The sequence below is a fragment of the Theropithecus gelada genome, chromosome 15 (assembly GCF_003255815.1).
Source record: "Theropithecus gelada isolate Dixy chromosome 15, Tgel_1.0, whole genome shotgun sequence".
Classification (NCBI taxonomy): Eukaryota; Metazoa; Chordata; class Mammalia; order Primates; family Cercopithecidae; genus Theropithecus; species Theropithecus gelada.
This window is the reverse complement of record NC_037683.1, coordinates 42,276,706-42,304,517: the sequence shown is the minus strand read 5'-3', so window position 1 is coordinate 42,304,517 and position 27,812 is coordinate 42,276,706. Positions and strand designations below refer to the sequence as shown.

The 27,812-nt window shown below is 47.7% G+C and overlaps 1 protein-coding gene across 3 annotated transcripts in view; it reads right to left on the bottom strand.

Moving 5' to 3' along the window:
- Positions 1-10,469: 10,469 nt before the first annotated feature.
- ANKS6 (ankyrin repeat and sterile alpha motif domain containing 6) overlaps positions 10,470-27,812 on the bottom strand; it is a 65,893-nt gene continuing 48,550 nt past the window's right edge. The window contains exons 14-16 of one of the 3 annotated variants that reach the window (XM_025360402.1): positions 24,476-24,592; positions 15,688-15,815; positions 10,470-11,748 (exon numbers count right to left, since the gene is read on the bottom strand). In XM_025360402.1, coding sequence (XP_025216187.1) covers positions 15,711-15,815; positions 24,476-24,592 — 222 coding nt within the window. In that variant the 3' untranslated portion in view covers positions 10,470-11,748; positions 15,688-15,710. Of the gene's footprint in view, positions 15,816-24,475; positions 24,593-27,812 lie in introns of all 3 variants that reach the window. The other 2 variants (XM_025360401.1, XM_025360403.1) reach the window with 2 other exon arrangements.

The following is a 27,812-nucleotide window of genomic DNA, read 5'->3' as shown; positions in this document are numbered from 1 at the left end:
TGCTTCTTTGTACACACAAAACCCTCCCCTTGGAAAGCTTTCCCCACCAACTTTAAACTTCACCCACTTTTCAGGGCCCAGATAAAACTCTGCCTTCTCTGTGAAGCCTTCCCCAGTGTCTCTCCAAGGAGTTGGCACCTCTGTCTTCTGCATGCCCCCAGCTCTTTACCTCCACCTCCTGCGGGGCCCTGAGCACTTTCCACCTGGCACCACCAGCACTGCTGAGACTCAGAGCTGCCTCCCTAGGACACTGTGTCTATCCTTTGTCTCCTCTTAAGCCCAGTCCAAGGCCTGGAACATAGTAGGTGCTCAGAAATCTATTGAGACTCATTGGCAATGGCCAAGACTCGTCTTCCACAGTCTCTATAATTTCTCCCATATGCCCATCTGCTCTCAGCATCTGCTGGGTCCAATTCTCTCTCACTCTCCTTGCATGTCCTCCATGTAATCTGTCCTTTTCAGCTTTTTCCCCAGTCTTCACTTGACACTGCATGTTTTGGTAATCTATTGCTGGCATAACAAACAACCCCCAAATGTTATGGCTTAGAATAACCATCCCTTTATTTGCTTATGACTAATGGGGCTGGGCTCAGCTCAAAGTTCTTCTGCTGGCCTTCAAAATGGCATGGATGCTGGCAGACACAGTTCATGGGGGCCACCAATGTCATAGACATCTCACCATCAATCAGGGCTATCTGAGTCTGTGTCTGTCTCCTATGAGTGGAACTCCTTGAGGGCTGGGGTTGTGTCCCCAGAGCCAGCACAGTTCTCAGCAGAGCTGGGGGCTTAGTGAAGAGGAAATTCCCTAAACAAGAACCAGGAAATTTTGGCTCTGGACCAGTTTTGCCCCACTATGACTTTGTCCCAATCCCTACCCCTCTCTGCACCTGTTTCCCCATCTATAAACATGAGAGGTTCAACAGATCTCCCAGCCTCTTTGAGTGTGGTTGTCATCCTGTGATTTTATAGGACTGAGTCCAGCATCCTTGATAAGGCTCCTGAGGCCCTAAGGGCCTCCCACAATCTGTTTTTCCAGCCACAGACCCCAGGCCCCAGACACATCCCACTTCTTGCTGTTTCCTGGATAAACCGTTTCTAGGCCTCTGTTCCTTTTCTTATGTTATTCCCTCTGCCTGGGCTATCACATCCATCCTTTGAGGACAGAGTGTACACTGCTTTAAACCTCATTTGCAGAGGCCGAGCAAACCACCTCCTTGGTTAGAGACACATTCACCATCCTTTCTATGCGAGGTCCTTCTCCCCTTTTGTTTTTCCCTTCGTCCCTAATTCCCCTTCTTCTCCCAACCCCCAACATGGTCACTCCTCCAATGTGCCGGATACATGTCACATATTTATCTATTCTTATAAAATATTCATTCCTCTAGCAATAAGTGCCCAGGCTACCGCTAACTCCATTTTTACAAACAACACTGTAAATGTCCTTGTACATCTTTCCTTAGGGGCCTGCCGGAGAGTTTCTCTGAAGGATATACACTCAGGCTTGGGACTGCTGGATCACAGGTATGTTCATTAGTCTAACAGAAAGTAGAAACTGCTTGAGTATGTAACACAGGGGGACTTGAATGTAGGGAATTAATTACTCAGAGGATGGAAGAGCTGCAAAGTAACTTGGGGATGGGGAGGCAGTCATCTACAACAGCAACAGCAGGAAACTGCCCCCTTCCCCAAGCTGGAGGGTCAGAGGGGAGAGGTTAGCTAGTAAAGTTGGAATCCCAGCTGAGCTGTTCGGCCACTGCTGGCCCTTTGGGGATGCAGCTGCTGCTTGGAGATTCCACCTGAGGCTAAGGGAGGAGGGGAATACCCTGGCTTCTTCCTTCCTCTGACAGTCTGCAGAACTTCTCATATTTCTCGTGATGGGAGCAAAATGGTAGGTTAAGAAGTCCCAGACTCATGAGTCAGTCCTTACCCCAAATCGACACAGCTCAATGCTGAGAGAAAAAGTATCTTCAGTGCCTAGCACACAGTGACTTCTTCCATGAGGGGAAAAGTGGACCCATCAGGGCCACCCAGTGGAAATCAGATGACAGATTTCCAGATGCCTGGGAAATGCAAGCTGGAGGGACCAATCCCCATGACCCAGCCTACAGCAGGAGGAGGATGAGACCCATCTCAGAGTACACAGGACTGAGGGGGGGTGCACCTCAGGCAGGCACATACCCAGCTTCCCTTAAATATGCCAGGCTGCTTTCCAAATGGCCATGCCAGCAAACATGACCCACATCCTTGTCAACACTTAGCATTATCCACCTTCCTAGTTTTTGAAATCAATGGGTATACAATGGAGTCTTACTGTAATTTTCATGTCTCTCAGTTACCGGTAAGGTTGAGCATCTCTTCCTATGCTTGTCAAATATTCAAGTGTCTGTTTCTGTCAATGACCTTTTCTTGGTTTGCAAATATTTCTAGCTACTAATCCCTTATTAATCTCTAGTCAGATTTAGATACTGCAAATATCTTCTCCCTGTCTGTTCACATTGTATCCTTCATTTAAAAAGAAATCTTTAATTTTTATGTAGTCAAATCTTTTATTATCATTTGCCTTAGGGCTTTGTGCTTTATGTGTCTTGTTAAGAAGTTTAGCTCCACTTACCAGCTCTCTCACGTCCCCTCTTTCCTGGATTACAATTCTATACTCCTACACCTGCAGAGAGGGAGGAAGAAGCTTGGTTGTTTCTCCAGATCTTCTACATGACCCAATTTCAAGCTATTTTCTCAGATAGAGATGTTCTCTACCTGTGTTTCCCAGGCTGAGTATTCGTCACTAAAGAAGACTTTGCCGGCCGGGCGCGGTGGCTCAAGCCTGTAATCCCAGCACTTTGGGAGGCCGAGACGGGTGGATCACGAGGTCAGGAGATCGAGACCATCCTGGTGAACATGGTGAAACCCCGTCTCTACTAAAAAATACAAAAAACTAGCCGGGCGAGGTGGCGGCGCCTGTAGTCCCAGCTACTCGGGAGGCTGAGGCAGGAGAATGGCGTGAACCCGGGAGGCGGAGCTTGCAGTGAGCTGAGATCCGGCCACTGCAACTCCAGCCCGGGAGACAGAGCGAGACTCCGTCTCAAAAAAAAAAAAAAAAAAAAAAAAAAAAAAAAAAAAAAAAAAAAAGAAGACTTTGCTTTCTGGGGTGTTAACTTCCTAGAGAACATACTAGACATTATCAGCACAAACAACTCCACAGCTGAAAACAGCAAGGAAGAATATGAAGGAAAGATGCATGCAACAGAACGGGTTTCCAAACCAGGTGCTTCTCAGAACTGCAAGAAAAGGAAGCAAGTAAAAAGTTGAAAGTGAGGATTTCTCAGTTCTCACCTTCCTCAGGTGTCATGTCTCAAGGGAATAAACATGCCTCAAGTTCATTTTCATTCCTTTAATTTAAAAAAATTTCAGAAAGTGATACATATTATGGTTATGGAAAGACAGAAAGAGCTTTGAACTCAGATGTCAGACAGACACCAGTCTAACATGGAGCTGACTTGTGATCCTTCTACAAGTCATCCCACCTGTTGGAGCTGCAGTTTTGCCTGGCCTATAAAATGCAATTTACCATGCACACTTTTCCTTAAGAAGTTTCACTTGCAGGGTGGAAATGGAAGTGCTTTACAACTTATACAAATTTTTAAGCACCTACTAAGTGCTAGGCACTGGGGATGCTTTTTCTCATTTAATCCTCACAACCACCATACAAGGATAAATTTATTATACCCATTTTACTGGTGGGAAGACTGAGAGATTCAGAGTTTCAGAGAGATTAAGTAACTTCTTCAGGCTTACACAGCTAGGATTATTATTCCCCTTCCCTTAGCCGGACTGGAAACATGCAGCTCTCTGCTTTGGGGATCCTAGCTTTTCTATTTTGTATTTGTCAAGTTATTTGACACTGAAGCATCCCATTTTCCTGCCCTGGGAACCAGGTTAGAAACAAATTTCAGATAGTGCTTTCCAGATCTTCCCCCCCCTCAGCTGAGGCAGTTCTCCACACTCTGGCAACCCCAGAGATCTCCAAACTCAGTTGCAGAGGCTCAGAGGGTCCCCTGAGACAGCTCTGAAGTGGTTTCCATGGCTCCTAGCAAGTGGTAAAGGGGTAGGAAGACCTTGTCTATCCCAAGGGGCAGAAGGTGAGAAACAGCCCAGCCTTAGTGATGTATCTTCCATTAACACAATAGGACCCAGCCACAGTCCTCAGTGGCACACAGGGAAGGGCACTGACCAAGAGGGAGGCTTTCCCTGAGTTCTGGGGGGTTGGGAGATTGTCCAGCTCCTCAGCCCCCTGACTCCACTCCCAGGAGATGAAGCTGCCTGGAACCCCACCAGTGGACACAGGACGGAGGTGCTGAGGGCACAGCCTGGGTATCTGAGGATGTATTGGGGTGACTTGGAGTAAATACAGCATGGAAGGACAGGAGCCGTGGCAGCTACCCTCAGGTGTCACCTGCCAGCTCAGGCTAATGATCCTGGGGCCATGACGGGGGATGGCAGGTTCAGGTGTTGCCCTCCCCTTGAGACTGGATAGAGACCCTTTCCCTCTGAGCTCCATTCATAGGAAACTCCCAGGTCCCAGTTGGCAAGCACTGAAGGGCCCAGGGCTGATCCCTCTCAACACAGGTTCATGTCAGCAGATGAACAAAGCATCAGGTGACTCCAGGAGCAATGAATCTCCTTTCCTTTCTTAGAAAATGATTATCAAGTCACAGAATGTCAAAGCTGGAAGAAACCTCAGAGATGGTGACATCAAACCTGTCTTAGAGTGCACATGAGGAAAACAGGCTCAGAGAGGGCAAGCAAGGCTGCTCAGCACAGCACATGTCACCCTGAGCCTACAATCTCAGCAATGCTGTCTGCTTAAATCATTCCTAAAAGCCCCATGAGAAAAGCCCTCATCCCATGAGACCTCTGCCAAATTTGGGGCTGCACTGAACCGGGGATATTCCTCTAGATTTTGAAAACTTTAAGGCATAGCCCTCTTAGTTTTAAAATTTCACCCTGAACCATTTTGTCTCATGGAGTTTACAGAAATCTTGTTTCTCCCAAGAAAACAACAAAGAAACGATGGCTTCCTGTGTGAAATCCCCGGGAGGTGTAGGACTCAAGAAATATTCTGCTTCTCCTCTTGTAGAGCCCATAGGGAACCAGAGAAATCCCAAGTCTAATGTTTCCTGGGGAGCATCACTACAATGCTGGAATATCAAAGGAAGACGTGATTGGTGGAGTGGAAAAACAGTGCATTTAGAGTTGAGAGACTTAGGTGCAAGTTTGTTTTGTCACTGATCTGCTGTGTGACCTTGGGCTGGCACCATCTCATTCTGGGTGTTTATCCCCCATCACTTGGAGGAAAGATGGGATGCTCTCTAAATGCCTTTCCAGCTTTAGCCCCCACTGGGACCCCAGCTCCCCGCCCTTGCTGTCCCTGGGTACCACCTCCAGCTTTCCTCCTGAGCTTGCAAAGCCTGGGAAGAGAAGGGGTTGAGTGTTTTTCTTCCATTTAAGCTCAGACTTATTAAGTGACTTGTCCACATTTCTCTGGAAGTGACAGGCAATGAATATGGAGTTCCTGAGGCGCTTTGTCCAGATCTGATCATGGAAATCAGGAGAAAGACAAATAATCTCCAGATTGTCTGGGTTGACGTCGTTGCTAGAGGATGATGTTAATTCTGCTGTTTACAGAAATAAGTCCAGTGTGAGTCGAAGCTTTTTGGTGTCTAAAACCAGATGGTATTTCCTGCCTTGATCAGCCTCAGAGCTTTGGTTCCCATGGCAACCCTGAAGTTCCACCTACTGCAACTTCCTTGTTCTCCAAGCTTCTTCCTCTTCCACCATCGTGCTATGTTGGGCCCATGGAGAATAAAGCCAGTAACCAGCATGTGCACAGCATCTGACAGTTTACAATATACTCCAGCAGTTATTACCTCATTTAATCGTCACCACAGCTTTGCCAGATAGCATTTGCTAACTCCCCATCCTACAGATGGGAAAACTGAGGCCTCAGAGATGAGGCCATCTGCGCTTTCAGCCCTTGATGGTGTAGGTAGAAGTCAAACCCAGGTTTCATGATTCGGGACCTCTATTGCACCAGGATGAATATGAATACCCTGCCCTGCAGATCACCTACTATGCTTATTCCTAAATGATCATTTCTACAAATAAATCAGGTCTAATCAAAGCATGGCAACTTTAAGCAAGTTACTTCACTTCTCTGTGCCTTACTTTGCTCATTTGTAACACGGGTTGTAGTAATGATACCTCTGGGTGGATGAGAGGATTAAGCATGCATGTACAACCAGAAGAAATGCTTACTGGTGTTGAAGGGAGACCTGGGAAGGCAGGGTGAGTCTCAGTTCTGCCCTACCTGTGTGACTCTGGGTGGGTCATCTTGCCTGCGGAGCCGGCTTCCCCCGGTGTAGGAGGGAACAGCATCACAGTGCTCACACGCATGTGGTGCTTGAGAAGATAAGTGCGCCGCCTCTCACGCTGCAGTGTGCATACGCATCCCCTGGGGACCCTGCAGGGCCTGCATTTCTCACAAGTGTCCATGGACAACACTTTGAGTAGCAAGGCTGTAGCTAGGAAAGCCCCACGCAGGTGTTATGAGTGATCAGTCATGCAAAGAGCCATGCCCCTAGCAGTAGAAAGCTCAAGAAGCTTGAAGAGCTCACTGCAGGTGAGCAGGAGCCCCTTGGGTGGTTTTAACGGGGTGTGAGATTTCTGTCAGAAGGGCTCCTTCGGCCCGAGCCCTGGGCTCTGCAGAGCCTGGAACTCTTACGGGGTTCTGGTGAAAGCTCTCCCTGATCTTGCTCTCAATAGAGGACATAAAAACATCAATGTGTTACATCTTGCACAACAAAAAAAATTTATTGATAATGACTCGTGAACTCTTTAAAATAAACTTTAAATTAAAAGCTAAGTCAGTGTGACCCAGGAACGGTAAGTGGCCTATGTTTAAGTCCATGACAGACAGGGGATCAACGGAGACCTATCACGCGGTTCTAAAAACAGCCTGCACTTCATGCTTCCCCCGGTTTCCTCTGCTCCATATTCTTCCTTATGTGACTATGGTTTGTAAACTAAATTATGTGCATTTATTGCTACCAAATTAACAAATATTTTCCATTCATTCTTGCAGTAAGTCTGGCCGGTGCATCCCTGGGCCTTGCCACAGGTCCATATCCCAACTTCTCTGCCTGCTCTCAGCTCCAGGGGCACGGTGGCTGCTGCTGAGGAGCTCCTATGCCCTTCAAGAAACAGTGAGAAAATGATTAAAAGCTTCTGTGCCCAAGGATGGCCTCCATGTCCCAGGCACTGTGTTGGGCATTGAACAACGTGAGTCTTCACAGCAGCCCTGTGAGCCGGGGTGTTGTGACACCAGTGGATCACAAGCTCCTAGAGGGCAGGGAATTTGCTTTGCTCCCTGGTGCATCCCCCGTGCCTACGAGGGTGTGCCATCAGTGTCTGCTGCATGGATGTGCTCGCCTACCCGAGAAAGGCTGTCAGCACCCCCACAGGGCCTCCTAGTCATGTGGCACCCATGAAGTCACCCTACAGAAGCTGCAGTGACAATGGTGTGCAGCCTCCAGCTTCAGCTCCTTCTTCGTCGCCAAGGTTCCCCTCCACACACACACCCAACAGTTTAGAAAGCCCCTTGTCACAGGCCAGGTTCCCTGGGAAGTGCACTCTGAGGTGAAGCAGAGCCTGCAGCCTGTTGCTTAGGCACTGGTCTTGGGACAGACACCTGTGGAAGGAAAGAAGAAATGCAGGACTGCGCGGAAGGAGAGGCCAAGGGCTGTGGCTGAGGCGGGGGACAGAAGTCCATGGGAGTCCACACGGCAGCCTCACCTGCCTCAAGGGCACCCACGGCCGAACAGGTCAGTCAAGTGGGTGTCCACTCCAATGCCTGGGCGCTTCAGGGAACACTCATCTTCGGACTCAAAGGGAGTGTTCAGGTCATGATGAAAGTGGAGACAATTATCCTGCTACAGAGCTGTGAGCACATGAGACGGAGAAGCTCTGAGCCACGCTGAGACAGGAAATGAGAACCAGAGGAGTGGTGAAGGGGCGCGGAGCAGGCGAGATGAGCTGGTGCCCTGAGAACGTCCTGACCTCTCCCCTCCACAGGACCAGGACCAAGCAGCCCCACCTCATTCGCTGGCTCATTCTCAAAGCATTTTCTGTGCTGGGCTCTGGAGATACCGGCTGAAGACCCTCAGTTTATCTAGACCTCTCTGACAAAGGGGCACATGTATGTGGGAGGGAGAGGAAAGGAAAGACCCTAGAAGGGTCACACACCTGTCACACTGAACGGCATGGTAGAGATGAACAAGACTCAATGAAGGCAAAACACCAGCCAGGTCACGGGTACGCCCACACCACCCCCGCCCCCACACTCCGCCCCAACCTTTTAAAAAAATTATGTAGCCGGGCGCGGTGGCTCAAGCCTGTAATCCCAGCACTTTGGGAGGCCGAGACGGGCGGATCACGAGGTCAGGAGATCGAGACCATCCTGGCTAACACGGTGAAACCCCGTCTACACTAAAAAAATACAAAAAAACTAGCCGGGCGAGGTGGCGGGTGCCTGTAGTCCCAGCTACTCGGGAGGCTGAGGCAGGAGAATGGCGTGAACCCGGGAGGCGGAGCTTGCAGTGAGCTGAGATCCGGCCACTGCACTCCAGCCTGGGTGACAGAGCAAGACTCCGTCTCAAAAAAAATAAATAAATAAAAATAAAAAAAAAATAAAATAAAAAAAATAAAAAAATTATGGAAACATATGTAACATAAAACCAGCCATTTTAAGTCTATAGTTCAGTAGCATTAAGGACATTCACAACGTTGTACATTACCATTAGCTAATTCTACAACTTCATCACCACCCTGAAAGGATTAAGCAGTCACTTTCCATTCTCTCAACCCAGCCCAACAACCATGAACCTGCTCTCTCCATGGATTTGCCTGTTGTGGACATTCCACATAAATGGAATCATGGAATATGTGGCCTTTGGTGTCTGGTTTAACTTAGCCTACTGTTTTCAAGGTTTACCCAGGTTGCAGCATGTATCAACTTCGTTCTTTTTTATGGCTGAATAATATTCCATTGTGTGGATGTAAACTTTGTGTATCCATCCATTGGACATTTGGGTTGTTTCCACCTTTTGTCTACTATGAATAGTGCTGCTATGAATATTCACATACAAGCTTTTGTTTAAATACCTCTTTTCAGTTCCCTGGGGCATATGTGTAAGAGTGGACGTGCTGGGTTCCATGGCCATTCTACTCTGAACTTATTGAGGAGCCACTCCCCCTTCTTTTTATAGCTTTTCATAGAACCACCGGGCTGGAAGGGATCACAAAAGTGACCTAGAACAGTGTTGCTCAAACTTTTGGATTTCACACACCAGTAAAACTAAAACTATCATCACCACACTCAGCCTCTCCCAAAGTAGGAGGGACTTGTGTTTGAATGAAGGCCAGCATGTAAAATGGAAATATCCAGTGTCAAACTCATGGCCTCGTTCTTGCTTTTCTCATTATCACCTCCACCTGGTACTGGTGCGTGGGGACCACTGACCTGGTCCAATCCCCAGCCCAAGTCTGCATCCCTTCTCTAGCTGCCCTGGCACAGGCTGGCCTAGCTTCTGTTCCTGCCTGAAGAATGCTCCCGTCCCCGGGCAGCTCAGATCCCTGGAACGTTCTTTTTGTGGAGTGCTGGCCCCGTGCCCATGGCCTCCCCAGACCCTTGCCCCACCCTCCAGGGCCCCCCAGCTTCCCCCCATCACCTTCCTAAGGGCCCCTAGGACTAAGCTACTGGGACCGGGGAAGCATAAACAAGGCAGTCCCAACTTGCAAGAATTCTTACTATTCTTGTGAGACAGGGTCTCGTTCTGTCGCCCAGGCTGGAGTGCAGTGGTGTGATCATAGCTTACTGCAACCCTGAACTCCTGGCCTCAAGTGATCCTTCTGCCTCGGCCTCCTAAAGTGTTGGGATTATAGGCATGAGCCGCCGTGCCAGGCCACTTGTGAGAATTCCTAAAAGAAACAGAGAATCACCAAGCTATTTATAGCTTTCAGAAGCCCTCCTCTCCAAATCGTGAACAAGTTGCAGAGGCTAAACAACAGGTTTCGTTTATTTGTCTTGTTGGCTGGGCTTATTCAAATTTCACGTTCCCCTCTGTGCTGACGACAGGCAGCAAGACACTAGGGAGTGTGAGGCCTGCACTCAGACCAGACTGTCCCTTGTCAGCTGTGTGACCTTGGCAAAGTTGGTTAGTATCTGTGTGCCACAGTCACCACACTGACAGAAAGAGGAGTTTCAGGATGCCTCACAGGGTTCCTGTGAAGATGAGGCAAGGTGACTTCTAGAAGCTGCGCCTGGTGGCCCCAGGGGCTCGCTCCATAGCAGCCATGACAGGCAGGCATTTGGGCAGTGTTTTACGCCTTGGATGAATGCAGTCAAAGTGGGAAGATAACTTCACAACATTTAATACACACAGGCCGACAAACAATAATCTTTCAAAGAATTAAGTCCCTGCATAAACATAACAATAAAATAATAAAAAGTGTCTATGGTGAGGAAAATGGAAACTCACTCTCTTGGGCAGAAACTAAAATGACATTCTAGACTCCTGGCAGTGGATACAGTGGCCCTAGTGAGGGCCCTATACGGGAAGGCCAAACCCACTCCAGCCACCTGGAGGTAGAGACAGAGTTTCCCTGACAAGGATGGCCATGCCCTGTGTCTCTGCCCTGGAGAAGGCTCCAGCAGGAAATGGACACCTGGGAGGGTCCCTATGGTGATGCGAGACGGCTCTGCTGGACAGGGCCCCAAGTTGGACAGGGCCCCAAGTTGCTGGACAGGGCCCCAAGTTGGCAGGGGTCCTGGAGGAAAGGGAGTTCTCAAGGGCAGGGAGATGTGGTCTCAGCCTTAGGAAGGAGGTGCGGTGCCAGGCAGGAGAGCCGAGGACAATGAACTGGGCTTTGTGCTCGAGCTCACTACCTGTGATTCTGTGTGGATCTCCCTTCTGTCATTCCCAAGCTTTGGCAACAACTGTTATTTTTGGGACTGGATTCTCTGCTTGGGGGGCTGAAATTAAGGCAGGGACTAAATCCACTCAGGCTGCATGTTAAGGAGGAGCAGAGCGCCCTGAGGCCAGAGGACCCACCTCACTCAGGGAGATTCCTTCTGCAGGCCAGCCCTGCAAAATTTGGTATCAGCTTTATTAGGGAAAATATCAGGTCGGTCTCTTTACACGTTGAACAGGAACTGCTGGTTAACAAGACACGATTAACTTGCTAGGAATGGACAAGGACAGCGACAGGAGAGTGCTTCACAGCACCTCCTGCTGATGGCACCTTCATTCTGGCTGCAGAATTCTCCCAGGAAGGGTCCTGGGCTCTTCAGGAGGCATTTACTTGGAAGCACAGCTCAGCGTATCTGTCCAAAGTTGTCCAGCCTCCAGCCTGGCCCATGTCTTCAGGCAGCTCTGAGGCAAGAGCAAAAGAGACAGGTTCCCTGCCCCCTTTTTACCCGCTGGATCAGCTTCTACGACTTGGCCAAACTACCTTTCTTTCTGTCTGCCGTGCTGGGAATCCCACTGACAGCAAGACCCAGAGTCAGGCACATTTGGGGGACAGGTCCATTGTCCACTCCTCACTTCTGTGGGCTCCGATGCCAGCAGAGCCACGTCAGCAGCTGCTACCTCTTGCCGGAGGGAGTTTCTTCTGGCCTCACCCACCCAGCCATGGCTACGTCAGGGCAGAAGGGAGAGAAGAAAGAAGAGAGATGAGATGAAAGGATTTAAAATGTGCAACCATCTCTGAGGTTTCCCACATCTGCACTGCTCCACAGTGTGAAAAGGGCTTTCACTTTCACCTGATCCGTGGGGGCTGCTATCCCCTTGTAACCAAAAGGGAAACTGAGACTCAAAGGGAGTAAGAAACATGCTCAACGTCACACAGTGCTAGGTCTGACTACGTCTAGAGCTCTTTCCAGGGTAACAGGTTGCTTCTACTCATTTCAAAGGACCAAAACCAGAAAAACACGCACCCAACTGACGCCTCCTCCCTGACGATCTAGAACTTACACATTACGTGCTGCCTTTGCACATGCCCCGGTTGGGATGCCCTTTCTCTTTCCTGCCTAAACCTGCCCTTCGAGGCCCCACTCCAGCTCTCTCCTCTGGGGTCTGCCCAGGCAGAGTCTGAGCCATCATCGATGACTTTCTCTGAGCCATATACCCAACACGCTTCATCACCACACCATCTCACAGACGTGCTTGTCTCCTCTAAGATACTATGGGGTTCCCTTGAGGGCAGAGAAGTCCTTTTTCATCTTTGGAGGCAAAGCATACGAGTGGGGCTGGCACAGGGTAGATGCTCAGTAAATGTTTGGTAACCAAAAGAATTAAAAAGTAAACATTCTCCTCACAAAACCAGCTGGCCTCCATACAATTTTGCGGCGCTGAACTAGAGGCAGGAGCCCTCTGTGGCCAGCGGGAACTTGGACATCCAGTACCCAGGATACGCCAGCAAGACACTGCCTGGGTGCTGGGAAACAATGCCCTCCACCCTACAGGAGAGCTCAGGGTGGAGCCTGAGCTCAATGCCCTCAAGGCTGGAGAGCTTTTGGAACAGGGACCCTGCCATCTCAAAGCAGGCCCCGTCCCGACGTCCCACTGCCAAGCAGACCACCTCTGCAGAGAGCTGCTGGGGACAAAAAGGTGACCACCAACGGCCCTGACCCACTCCCAGGGCCACGAGGCCTCTTGCCTGCCGCTGTTCCAGTCAAAGCGGGGCTTCCCCAATAGTGTCCAAGGAATTCCAGTCTTGCAAAAGCACCTTGGAGAAGTGATGAGAGTAATGTGGGAGACACTACGAGCTTCTTGGTCCTGTGAAGAGGCCTGACACGTGTGGGCATGCTGAAGGTTATGAGAGGCCTGCAGCAAAGATGATCACGTAGCTCGCTTTAACTTGGTGTCTGCCAAACCTACTTGACAGGGAACCTCACCCCACTTTCACATACACACCCTACTTTTCTTTATGGAAAACCTATTAACATCCTGTGGAACTAGAGTTCCAAGGAGCACAATTTTGGGAAATGCTGGTGAAGGTCACCGAGCAAGGGAGGTGCTTCTTGTGGGGGCGGGGGGGGGGGCGCAGCCTCCTGGAAGCAGGCTGGGGACACATGTGGGAAGGGAAGGGGGTGATCAAGGACCAAAAATCACAAAAATAAGCACCCAAACGACCCCTCCTCCCTGACGATCTATAGCCTGCATGCTCCGTGCTGCCTACGCACATGTCCCCGCTGGGGTGCCCTTTCTCTTCCCTATCATCCGCATCCAAACATGCCCAGAAAGGGTGCCAGGGACCTCTTGTGAACCAGCACACAAACTTCCTAAGAGGAAAAGCCTTGGACACTTGAGTCCAGTGAAAAAGAAAAGAGAAGCATTGTCTGGAGCCTCTGCTGTCCTGTCTGCAAAACGGGAATAGCCCCGCTCCATCCAGGGTCATCCACTGAGTTCATGGAGGTCTACATTTGTAGAAAGGTGACCCCCCGGCACAGCTGTGTATCATTGGTGTTCAATCAGACTTACTGAGTGGAAGCTATACCAGTATATGGTTATGAAAAAAACAGCACCACAGCAAAAAGCAGGCACAAAACCTCAAAGTACATAACGTCAGGGGCCATGAATTTCAGAGGCAAACAATTCTAGGCCTACTGTTAACCCCTGAAGCCATCAGTAAATTAAAACAAGAATCTGAAGTGCTTCTAGCTCCGAGAGTCTATAGGAGTTAGTGGAAAAGGCACAGGCTTGCAAGCCCACCAGGTCCAGTTCTGAGCCCAGATCTGCTCCTTCTGGGCTGTTTAACTGGCAAGCAGCTTCCCTCTCCCTAAGCATCCAGTTCCCAATGTGCGAGATGAGGTTACACGATGCCCCCTCCAGGGTGGCCATGAGGATGGAATGACAAAGATAAAGCTGCAGCACACAGTAGGGGATGAATGAGTTGTCTCCTTAAAAAGGCTGGAACATGAGAAACCTTTGTATAGGTGTCTGTCAGTAACAGCTAAATGAAATACTTTGTCTTCAGTCCTGTGGAAAGTTGGCTTCTGTGGGTGGAAGGCTGAGAGGATTTAGAGGAAAAACACCCACTATCAGGGCAGGGGAAGAAAACGACGAGGCTCTGGGCAGTAAGATAACGACATCCTCTGAAAGCCAGCATAGGGGAGTGGGCTTTCATGGCTGGGGGAGAGACAGATGAGAGATGGCACCTCCCAAGGAGACCAACTTGTGGCTCAGCACTGCTCAGGGTAGAGATTAGAATTCTGTGCAGACCCAGCACTTTGGGCACACTGGTTCTAAGCTCCAAATAAGAGGCCATTGAGCTGCATCTGAACTTTGAACCTGAGTCCAGAGCACAAGGTCTGCCCACTCTACCATGCTGCTTCTCAATGTCGGGACCATCTATTTACAGGTGTTCTCTTGCCCGTCGAGAGCCTGAAGGCTCTGGATGGTGTCTGCACACTCGGCACCTGGTATCTAACATAAATGCAACAAGCACTGGCTGAATTAGTCACTCACTGGAAAATATTTCAGAAAGCCACCGGGTTTTAAAAGTCAGGGCCCCTCTAATTTAGTATAATATGATATGGTAGGAAACAACACAAGACAATTCCCTTTTGAGGAACACAGCATTGACAGGATGTAGAAAAAATTCCAAATTTTCACTTCTTTGCCTAGAACCTTTGAGCACCAGAGGACTTTCACGATATGACCCATTAGTCTTCTGCTTCCACTTTCAGTGCAGAAAGCCCTGCAGTGATACGGGTGAGCACTGTGGAGTACCAGAGCATCATCTGGTCTGACCCTCCACTTTGCAGATAAGGAAACTGAAAGCTAGGAAGAAGAAGGGATCCACACAGCAGGCCTCCACTTCTTTCCTTCTATAATAGACTGTCTTTGCAATAAAGAAAAACGCGTTTGACATACACATCTTGAACGCCTGCTGTAAGCTGTACGCAGCAGGGGCAGTGGAATGCTAGAGCAGTCACACACATAGCACTGAGGGACCCAGTGGCTGAAAGGGGGTCAAAAAAGACTCCATCTGACAGGTGACTTGGACCAGGAGGGACAAGTTAGAAGTTTTAAGGGACGATGTGGCAGGAGGGCTAACCTCTCACCATAATACATACCCCCCATCTAAGTCAAAAGTTGTTGCTGGGAAGCCACTATGTGGAGACTGCACATCCCGGCCTCCTCTGCATCCAGGTGGGGTCACATGACTAACAGCTGCCAAGGGGACATGAGCAGGAGTGATGTGTGTCGGTTAAGAGCAAAGCAGGTAAGAAGCAGCCATGCCTTCTCCATCGTCCCTTTCCCTTGCTGCCAGCCAGAAGCAAACTCTGAGGCTCCCAGGGAGGGCGGAGCACAGGATGAAAGGAGTTGAGTGCCTGCATCACTGAGTGAACCAACCTGCCAACCAGAAGCACCCCCACTGGACTGTTACATGGGAATCTGTCTCTGTGTGTTGAAGTTCGTTGCAGCAACAAGTACTACCAACGAATGCAGTGGATGTGAAGCAGGCATCCCGAACAAAGGGAACAACGTGACTAAGGAACAGCAGTGTGACGGGGGCAGGGCTGGGGCCGTGGCCATGTGAAGGGGTCCCGGGATTCAGAGAGCTCACGCTGGTGGCTGCGGGAAGGAAGATCACGCACAGGGGCTGTTGCCAGGGGCCCTGGTGTTGCTGGCGCTGCTCTCAAAGGAAGAGTGAAAGTTGTGAATGGTTTCCTGTAAAATTTGTCTCTCGCGTCCCTGCGGAGGAAATTGAAAACAGACACAGAAAGTCTTATTAAACCTTTTAACCATTAATTCAATTGACACAGTGTTGTTAATGTTCAACTCATACTTGAAAAACCCATGGGCGTCTCGGGGAAAATAAATTACCTAATTGAAAGAGTACCGAGTTCAATAAAAACATACTGAGTCAGAATCTCCCCAGCACCCAACATCACAGCCTGTCAATGCTGCAGAGGCCCTGGGATGCAGGACCCCAAACCCCTGGACAGAGCGGGAGGCTGAGCCCGGGGCAGGACTGACTCTTCCCGAGTCGCATGGCCCAGATTCGAGGTCTCCTTTCCTGCGCCTCTGTGCATCTTTCCAGTCCTCAGATTTTCAGAAAATTCAACGGGAGCCCAGTTTCCTTCTGCTACAGGATAAGAGTTTAAACTGCCTTTGCTTCCCTTTGCCCAAAAGCTGCCAGATTTGTCTTCACAGAGATTCACTTCTCACTCTATTCCTACAACGCCCCCTGCCCCCTATACACACATTTTCAGATGAGAAAAGAGGGTGGATGTGAATGTTCCGTTAAGCCCAGAAAACATCATCACTGCATACCAGGTTCGGAGGCATCAATACTCAGAGATTAAGAACAGAGACTGGGTCCTAGCCAGAGCAACCAGACAGGAAGTCAAACTGTCGCTGTTTGCTGATGACATGATTGTTTACCTAGAAAACCCTAAAGACAGCTCCAGAAAGCTCCTAGAACTGATAAAAGAATTCAGCAAAGTTTCCGGACACAAAATTAATATACACAAATCAGTAGCTCCTCTATACAACACCGACCAAGCTGAGAATCGAATCAAGAACTCAACCCCTTTTATAATAGCTGCAAATCAATCAATCAATCAATCAATCAATAAATAAAATACTTAGGAATATACCTAACCAAGGAGGTGAAAAACCTCTACAAGGAAAACTAGAAAACACTGCTGCAATAAATCATAGACGACACAAACAAGTGGAAACACATCCCATGCTCATGGATGGAAAGAATCAATACTGTGAAAATGCCCATACTGCCAAAAGCAATCTACAAATTCAATGCAATTCCCATCAAAATATCACCATCATTCTTCACAAAATTAGAAAAAACAATTCTAAAATTCATATGGAACTGAAAAAGAGCCCACATAGCCAAAGCAAGACTAAGCAAAAAGAACAAATCTGGAGGCATCACATTACCTGATTTCAAACTATACTATAAGGCCACAGTCACCAAAACAGCATGGTACTGGTATAAAAACAGGCACATAGACCAAAGGAACAGAATAGAGAACCCAGAAATAAACCCAAATACTTACAGCCAACTGACATTTGACAAAGAAAACAAAAACATAAAGTGGGGAAAGGACACCCTTTTCAACCAATGGTGCTAGGATAACTGGCTGGCCACATGTAGGAGAATGAAACTAGATACTCAGCTCTCACCTTATTCAAAAATCAACTCAAGATGGATTAAGGATTTAAATCTAAGACCTGAAACTATAAAAATTCTAGAAGGTAACATTGGAAAAACCCTTCTACATGAAACCCTTAGGCAAGGATTTCATGACCAAGAACCCAAAAGCAAATGCAATAAAAACAAAGGTAAATTGCTGGGACTTAAACTAAAGAGCTTTTGCATGGCAAAAGGAACAGTCAGCAGAGTAAACAGACAACCCACAGAGTGGGAAAAAAATCTTCACAATCTATACATCTGACAAAGGACTAATATCCGTAATCTACAATGAACTCAACCAAATCAACAAGAAAAAAACAAACAATCCCATCAAAAAGTGGGCTAAGGATATGAACAGACAATTTTCAAAAGAAGATATGCAAATGGCCAACAAACATATGAAAAAATGCTCAACATCATTAATGATCAGGGAAATGTAAATCAGAACCACAATGTGATACCACCTTACTTCTGCAAGAATGGCCATAACAAAAAAAATAAAAAAACAGTAGATGCTGGCATGGAGGTGGTGAAAAGGGAACACTTACATTGCTGGTGGGAATATCAACTAGTACCACCACTATGGAAAACAGTATGGAGATTCCTTATAGAACTAAAAGTAGAACTACCATTTAATCCAGCAATCCCACCACTGGGTATCTACCCAGAGGAAAAGAAGCCATTATATGAAAAAGATACTTGCATACACATGTCTATAGCAGCACAATTCACAATTGCAAAATCATGGAACCAACCCAAATGCCCATCAATCATTGAGTGGATAAAGAAACTGTGGGGGGTGTGTGTGTGTGTATGTGTGTGTGTGTGTGTGTGTGTGTGTATGGTGGAATACTACGCAGCCATAAAAAGGGATTAATTAATGGCATTTGCAGTGACCTGGATGAGACTGGAGACTATTATTCTAAGTGAAGTAACTCAGGACTGAAGTAACCAAACATCGTATGTTCTCACGTGTAAGTAGGAGCTAAGCTAGGAGAACGCAAAGGCATTAAGAATGATACAATGGACTTTGGGGGATAGAGGGGGAAAGGATGGGAAGGGGGTGAGGGATAAAAGACTACATATAGGGTGCAGTGTACACTGCTTGGGTGATGGGTGCACCAAAATCTCACAAACCACCACTAAAGAACTTACTCATGTAACTAAACACCATCTGTTCCCCAATAATCTATGGAAATAAAAAATTAAAAACAACAACAACAACAAAGAACAGAGACTGGGCTGGGCATGGTGGCATGCACCTGTAGTCCCAGCTACTTGGAGACTGAGGTGGGAGGATTGCTTGAGCCCAGGAGGTCAAGGCCAGCCTGGGCAATAGAGCGAGACCCTGTCACAGTCTAGGTTTAGAGCCCATTTCTCCCATTTGCTAGCAGGGTCACCCTGAGCAAGATACTTAATCTCCCTGGGCCTTGGTTTCCTCATCTGCAAAACAGGGATGATAACAGTCCCTCAGGTGATGGCTACGGGATTGTCAGAAGGCATCAGACACAAAGCTGTCCATTGCAGCACCATTTATACAAAGTTTGAAAATCTGTATAAGCAACAGGTAGGAAATTTTTAAAAATTAATTTTAGCACATTTCCCCATCAGACCTTGTGTGGGTAGCTGGACACAGGTCCTATCCTCAGAGGGCAGCAGCAGATTAAACATATTTTTAAAAATTAATAAATATGGTCAAAATGTAAATTAAATTAAAAATGTATCATCTCTGGCAGACTGTTCTCTACTAAGAGTGAAAAGGGGGGAAAATCCACTGAATGAGCCCAGACTTCAAACTTTCTTTCATTTCATGGGCTCCCTATAGGCCAGAGGGGCCCCTCTCCAGACCCCCACACAGACACGTCTTGTGCTGATGAGGCCTCCTAGACTCAAGAGGACAGTAAGATTCTCCCTTCATTCCAACCCATCCAAACAATTTTAAATAAGCTGGAAAAATGCCCTCCAGATTCCATCAACACAATCCAAAGGCTGGAGGGTATGACAGAGCATTGGATGCCAGGTCAGAGCATCTGGAATCCCCACTCTATCACTGATTAGCGCCAGCATCCCAGGCCCGCCCCTTTTCCGCTAAGTATCTGTAAAATGGGGATAATGTGACCTGCCAGGGCTGCACTGAAGCTCACCCTGAGATAATGAATGGGGTGGCACTGTGCAAACTGCAGAGGGCTAAAGTGTAAATGGAAGGGTTGACAACAATTTTATTATTAAACACCACCTTAGCCTTAATTGCCTGAGAAATGAGGTCAGGGCAAGACAGGGTTCCGGCCCTCGCTGCCTGCTAACCTTAGGAGGGAGCTGCAGATGATTAAAACCGTAATTGTTTCCTGCATCTACAACTGATTGAAGATGATAATGATAATTGCCCTTTAAAAACCCCTGAGTTTCAAAGGACCTGCCTGATAACTCTCAAAAGGGAAAAAAAACCAGCCATTAAATGTAGAAAAAAGGTTCACCTATCTAGTATTTCAAAAAACGCAAATTAAAACAGGGTACCTTTTTTTGCCTATCAAATTAATAAAGATTAAAAAACAAACTGATGTGATACTGGCAAAGCTGCAGTGAAACGAACAACAAACTCTCACACACTCACAGCCAGTGGAACTGTTCACTGGCTCTTTCCAGAAAGTTATTCAGATGTACATATACCTTGATTCCGCCTCTTTGATTCAGTAATTCCACTTTCAGACATCTACTGTGAGGAGATGATTAGAAGGCCTTAGACACAAAGCTGTCCATTGCAGCACCATTTATACAAAGTTTGAAAATCTACATAACAGGTAGGAATTTTTTAAAAATTAATTTTAGCACATCTATGCAAATTTATATGAAAAAGAGTTCTTAATGACATGAGTAGCTGCATATATTTCATATTAAAGAAAGCAGGAGATAAAATTACAGACCCAAATTTATCTCAGTCATATTTTTAAAAAAATTTAAGGGTGTGGTGATGCGTGCTCATAATCCAAGCTACTGAAGAGACTGAGGTGGGAAGATCCTTTGAGGCCAGGAGTTTGAGGCCAGCCTGGGCAACACAGGAAGACCCCATCTCTTTAAAAAAGAAAAAACAAAGAAAAAGGACACAAAACACTACAGAGTAATCTGCCCAAAGGTGAACAGTGTTGGCCTCTGAGCGATTGGATTGTGATTTCTTAAAGAAATTCTTTTCACCATTTTGGTACTGTGTAAATTTAATAAAATCATATGCACTGCACTGACAACCACAAAAAAAGGGCAACAGAAAGAAACAATGACTTAGAACCAACTAACTCCTCATTTCTGGTAAACCTCCAATACGTAACTCGTCCAAAACTAACAAACTAATGAGCAGACTCGAGCACACATTACAATTCCAGTACTGGGGTGGGTTCATCTGGAAGTGATATGGCTTGCAGGCTGGGAGTCCACAAGCTTTGCTAATATTACTATGCCTAATAAGACTTGCTGATGTTATTATATTACAAGCCAGGTGTTTGGTTAATACTCACTTAAAAAAATTTTAGGCCAAAATGCTCAATCTTATTGATTGTGTAAAAAATGCATTTTATATCACACCCTGTTTTCATGTAAACATATGTAACTGAAACATTTTGTCCTTTCTATCTGCAAAAGCATGTTGCTATTTTCTATTCTATTTCCTAAAATGTGCTGCTCATGCCCCATTAAATGGATTCTAAAACCCATCAGTGTGCTGTGGGCCACAGCTAGAAAGACACTGCGGGGAAGGAAAGCTGGGTCTCCCCATCTCATGTGTCCTGGTCTAGGCTCTCCAATGTGTACAGAGCACGAGAGCCATAATGGGTACTCTCTCTTGGTTGGCCAAGCTTGCGTTGCAAAAGAAAAAGTATGAATGTTACAAAGAGAAGTTCATGCCCTATAGCAAAACCAAAGAGGCAGGAACCCTTGATGTCAAGGTCAGGCAAGTCCAGTCTAGAAGAGCCAAGGCCCAGAGCATCTGAAGGCTGTAAGCGCAGTGAACTGGCTCTTGGAAGCCACCTTTGGCCTGAGGAGCTCTTTGCACATCTGAGAACCAGCACACAGTTGCAGTGCTAACTTAGAATAATGCAGCAGAAGTTAAATTTGCTTTTGTACTATTACATTTCTCCTAAACACGCCTTTTCTCGATGACTCATGATGATACACGGTCCTCACTTTCAGAGGACTTTATCTGGTACTATATTTACTTTTGAATAACAGGGTCTTTCTCCAGGGAGGTGGTTCAGATCGGCTCCTTCTCCTTGTACCTATTACTGTGTGGAACTGCCGGACTGCAGGGTGGATGCTGCCTGCTGGAGGGAAATGGGTGGGATTGAGTGGTGCTCTTGGCCTGGCATGTCACAGGCACCTGGGCCTCTTGGTTGGGAGCTGGTGAGCTGGGCCCCTAAGTAGGACCACTAACAGCTGTCCCTTCTGCTTCTCCTGATGGGGCCTGTTTAGTATAGGATGCAGACTGTCATAGAACAGGGAATGAGGGGAAGGGGGGATGAATTTGAGAGGAAACTGAAAAAAGGCTCTAGTCTGTATAAACTTTAAGAACAATGTCCTCTATCAGGATGGGCTCAAGATGTCACATCATTCACTCTGATGATGTCAGTTAAGTTTCCTAAGGTTTGCAAACTAGCCCCGTCTGTCTGCTTTTTGTGATCCTGGGCCAAGGAGGACACAGTCACAGAGGGCAGAGAGGAGGTTCTGGAAGCATTAGCAGTTGCTATCTGGTGGCTCAGCTCCCGGCCTGTCCTCTCACTGGCCCTGCCTCCACAGCCTTTTCTGTCCTTCTTCCTTAACTGGCTTAAGCTTGGATTTTCCCCACTCCATTCTTTCCTTGGTTCACACATCTGGCCTCTGGAGGCCAGGAGGAGAAAGGTTCCTCTAACGCCTGGGCTACAGCCCTTCACCGCCCCGCCATCCCTCAGCCACCTCTCCTCCCCAAAGGCCTTTCCCTTACTTGATGGCGTCATCCTTTACCACCTTGGGTGCCTTGCTCTGTCCCCTGGGCTTCCCCACATCTCATGTCTCTTGTTCTGTGCTCCAGTCATTCCTTTATTCTTCAAACACACTGTACACCTCACCACAGGGCCTTTGCACGTGTGCCTACCTCTGCCTTTCCACTCTTGCTTCAGGTCTCAGCTGCCTTGCCACTCCCTCAGGGGTATCTTCTCAGCCCTGACTCCAAGCCAGGAGCTCTCACAGCACCACCTGCCTCTCCTTTATGTGCTGTGGGTTAGTTACACCGAGGCAGCTGGAGTCCTTGGGTGAGTTCCTCAACTTCTCTGAGCCTTGGTTTCCTCATCTATAAACTGAAACTGACTTCAGCGGCTTTCGTAAGGATTAAATGAATGACTATAATGTATGACATGCTCAGAGCACAACGCAAGGCACAGAGTGATTCTGAATGGTCAATACCCACACGGTGCCTGAGACATAAAGGCTCTTTTTCATGACTAAATCGATGCCCCAGTCTTCAGAGATTGTTCTGGTTGATTCGCCTTCTGTGAGCCACCCTCAGGCTTCAGTTTCTTGGATGATGCCCTTCCTAACAGCCGAGATCTGCCTGCCTCTGACAACCTCCATACCTGCCTTACCCCCCTGCCCTCCCCGCTGACATCTAACAGCAGAGCAGAAGCGGTGCTGGTCCGGAAGTCAGGCATCACTGCCCAACTCTCAGCCTGGGCTTCCCTATATGTAAAGTGAGGTGGTCCAGGCCCATGCAACAACCAAGAAATGTTTAGAATCCGGCCATTTACAGAGGAGAAGTAACTAGTAAAGACTGGAGGAAAACTACTTGGCCTTGGGATGCCCAAAGCAATGCTAAGGGCATCCCTTTGAAGGATCACCTCGTAGCCTTCAGGCAGGAAATAGGAATGACGACAGTGACAACAAAAACCACCGCCTCCAATCCTGGCAGGGCTGAGAGGAGCCGCCTCTGCACAGCACAGTGCTGCAGAGAGGTGAAGAGAAAGAGGCCAGGAAGCCTGGGTTTAGAGTCTCCCTCCACTGCCCACCACCGTGTGACCTGGGCACCATGCTCCCCTCCCTAGACTGTGCACCCTTGCCAGCCAGACGAAGTAAGTGTAAGGACACCGGCCTCCTTGGGCTGTCTCCAGGACTGATGAGGAAACATATGTAGTGATTTGTAGATGATAAAGTACCATGTAAATATTTATTTGCTGCTGGTGCTATGTGTCTGTTCAATATTTCTGTGCATAGTCCAGCAACATAAAGAACCATAAAAGTGGCCATGCTCTCTGGTATCTCTGCATACTGTGGAACACAGAGGGAGGGAGGGAGGGAGGAAGGAAGGGAGGAAGGAAGGGAGGGAGGGAGGAAGGAAGGAAGGAAGGAAAGGTAAAAAGGCAGAGATGTCCATTATGGCAATATTCATAATAACAAAATTCCAGGCATGAGACTATTGTCCAGCAAGTGGAAAGCTGTTAGGCAAAGTGTGAAAAAGCAGCAGGTAAACAGCTACTGCACATTGTTGCTGGAAAAAAAAAAAAAGCCACCCTATATTAAGAAAAAAAGCAGACAGCAAAGGAGTTCCAAAAACCGAACAGCAATTACAATGAAGCTTGCAAAGTGAGTGGTGATTTGTCTTTTTTATTTTTGTGGTTCTTTTTGTTTTTGGTGTGTGTGTGGCTCTGGGTGGGCGCAGGGTGGGAGCATTGATATTTTTAGCTTTAAAGCTGATGAGAAATTTAACATGAGACAAAAATGTGGGAAGCCGACAATAGTGACTGACGGCTGTCTGTGTGCCAGGAGCTCTGCTGAGCATTTTAGTCCTTGACACAACACCATCATCCCCACCCTACAGATGGGGACAGCGAGGCTCAGAGAGGTGTTCGCCTCACCCCACACAGTGAGTAAGTGAAGGAGCTGGGATTCAAACCCAGGCCAGCCTGACCCCAGGGCCTGTCTGTGTCAAAGGCTCGAAGGCTCTGCTTTCACAGCGCTCCCGAGGGCCACACCTAGCCCTGTGCATTGAATTAGCTAAGTGAAGATTTCAGCTCAATCTGGGGAGAAACTTTATGGGGGAAGAGGCCATGCTGGGAGGCAGTGAGTGCTTGCTCACTGTCAGATATGACAGAGGAGAGGAAGTAAGACCTTCTCCAGATCCCAGGACCCTGGTGAAGCTCTCAGATGTCTGAAACATGGAAATACAAGAAACGGAGAACAGTACCTTGCCTGCATTCAGTTCAGAAATCGCTGCCAGAATCTGCTGCCTGGACCCATCTGTCTTAATTCCCAGCTCCTTCAAGTCACCGTCAGTCAGTGTGAGGAACGCTTCCATGTCCACCTGGGGAGAGAGAGGGGATTCACCACCATCTGCTTGATGCCACAGATTCTTCCCAGCCACAACAGCAATCTCATGATTATGAGCTATGAGTGCTTATTAGTAGTAAACTGATGATGATTTACTACTTCTAAGTCCTGACTTTATCTTTAAAGCATTGTTGAAAACATTTAAAAAAAAAAAACGAACTCTCCTCAGATCTGGCTCTTGGATTTTCTGAACAGATGCATTTTAGGAAGACCCTTAAAATGAGCCAAGTAAGGAAAGTCTCTGAGATAGTCATCTGGGTGGCTAGAACAGGAGAAATCCAAGACCTGCTATTAGAAAAGTTAACTGCAATGTTGCTGTACTTTTAACAACGTTGGATACTGTGCAAATGTATGGCAGTACTCACCTCGTCTCCCCCACCATGCACGAGACAGAGACAGACTGTGGAAAGACAGAGTGAAGAAATAAGCAGAAGCAATAAAGGAGAGAGGGCCATGGAGAAGGAGAGCAGAGCTCAGAATAAGGGCATCTCAAAACTGCAAGCCTTGGTTTCTATGGGTGAGATCCTGATAGCTCTGTCAGCCCTGCCTGGCCCCTAGACAGGAAATCAAGCCCTCTGCTCCACTGGCTTCTGTTCCTCTACGGCAAGGTGGAGGGAAGGTCGGAAGGGGCTCCAATGAAGCAAGCACATCCATCACCCTGCATGTCGGACAACAACGGCCTCTGGCATAGGGGTCCACACCTGGCAGGATCCAATCCAGGTCCACTGGGAAGCCAGTCTCAGTGTTAGACCAGAGGAGGGCAGTGAGCACTATGTGTGCAAAGCACCTTCTGAGGATTTCAGATAGACTGAGTCATTTAACCCTCATGACATCAGCGGGGTAGATCACTATCCCCACTTTGGAGACAGGGAAACTGACACACAGAGTTGTTTTTTTTTAAGCATTCAATGTAACATGGCCAGTAAGTGGCAGGGCCTGGCTTTGAACCCTGGCAGAGGGCTCCAGCATCTTCGCCCTTCTCTACAATGCCACATCATTCAGCCGCAGATTCCCTGGCCTCCCTCATGGGCTTTTCCTGAGGGCAGTAGCCCTCTTGCTAACATGACTTCACTTCCCTAAGCATTAAGGCATTGGGTCCCCGGTCTGGGCCCCTCCCCCTGGGGAGATGCTGTTGCAGACAATGCTACAGCTTCACAAATCAGACTCCAACAACAGCGCTCATCTGGGAGACGGGACAGAGAACTGGCTGCCCACACCCACGTCTTCAGCCAGAGCTAAGCAGAAGGAGGCTGTGTTGCCCTGGAGACAGATAGGGTGCCAATTCCCACTCACTGCCGGGGGACCTGGGCAGGTGCCTTACCTCAGTTTCCCCACCGAAAAATTATAGTCCCACCATATAAATTACAGGGTGGATGCGAGATCTACAAAGAGAGTTTACAAACAGCTTTATGATCTACGTTTACAAACTACAAGATACTATCACACTTTAGAGATATGCTAGTGCCATTTAAAATGAAACTTGCATAACTTCTTGAAAATCCTCAGTCTTTCACTTTATAAGCAGGCTTTATTTTACATTCCCTCATACCTAACAAGATTAAAATTTTTTTTTCTTTAAAACATTTATGTAGGGATAGAGATTTTCTTTCTGAAATTTTCCCTGCTCCCCATCTTTCCTTTTCTCTGTTAACAGTCATTTTACTTTTCTGGATTAAAAACAAACAAAAACCTCGAACCAGGTTTGAGTCACTGGGGAAGAATCTGCTCCTTTAACCCATCCTTAGCCCTCCCTGAGATGCAGGCACCCCCACCCCTCTGGCAACAGTAAGCTCCTGGCATCTCTTGGGTGTTTTATAGCTCACGGAGTGCTGAGGGGCTGAATGGATGGGTGATGCCATTTTAATGGAAACCACCTGCCCCAGTCCTGCTGGACACGAGTCTCTCCCCACAATCCCAACCCCTAGCAGGGACCCCACATCCAGCCTGGCACCATGGCCAGTCCTCAGCGATTCTGACGTCCTCAGCACCTGCCCTCTTGGTGAGGGGCCCTCCACCTCCTAACTGGTCTTTCCCTCCCAGTTATTCTTCCCCTTCTGCCCTTCCAATCCCTGTCCACCTCCATACCAGAGGCTACAGACCTGTCCAGCCTGCATCTACCTCAAGCCCGTGGTGTACAGAAGCAAGTCCATGCTGTCCAGGTCCTGCCTGGTCAAGCTCCATTCCCTCCTCCTGATGGGCTGGCCTTGGCCCAGCCCCAGCCAAGCCAGAGTACCACAGGCTCCCTCAATGAATCCTGCTCCCTCTTCCCAGATGCCCTTCCAGGTCCGTTCCCCCTCTTTCTCCAAACTTCAGCTTAGTTCTCAACCCAGGTCTTCTCTGGCCCTCATTTCATAGACCCCTTCTCTGGGTTCCAGAGTATTCTGGGCATCTGCATTTCCCAGCACCTGGCTCTGGTAGAGGGTCTGGCAGGGGCAGGGTCTCAAGTACTTAGTGTGTATTTCTTGACTGAATGAATGAATGACTGCATCAATCAATCAATCTTCTGCCTCTCCATCTGCACTGACCTTCCCAATTCTGACCTCCGTCAACCCTGGGAGATGCCAAACTCTCAGGGCTTATTCTAGGTGGAGAGCACCAAAGACGGAATTCCTCTCCTATGACTACTTGTGAAGGGGTAGCAGGAATGAGGCAGAAATATCCCAGTATCCTTTCAATATTCATGCCCTATTTTTTAAGCAACAGAATCCCAATTTTTAGCTGGGCATATTTCCACACAGTTAAAACATATTTCTGAGTTTCTTTTGCAGATCAGTATTGTCAGGTGATAAACTTCTGGTAAATGAGATATAATAAAGACTGTGTAGGACTTTGGGGAAGTCTCTTTAAAAAGGAGGGAATGCGTCCTTTTTCAGTCTCCTTCCATCCTGCTGCCTGGAATGTGGATGTGATAGCTGGAGCTCCAGTAGCTATATTGGACTTTGAGGATACAAGCCACATATACTAGTGGGGGTGGAGCAGAGAGCTAAAAGGGGCCAGATGACTCATCTCCAGACTTTCTGTGGGAAAAATCACCTTATTTTTTGTTTAAGGTACCATTATTTTGGTATTTTTCAATACACATAGTCAAATCCACCTTAATACAGGTAGAAAGATGAAAATTATTAGTCTGTCTTTAGCTTCAATGTGGTAAGATAAGAACATGAATTAACTTCATTCCTCTTCCAAATTCTCAC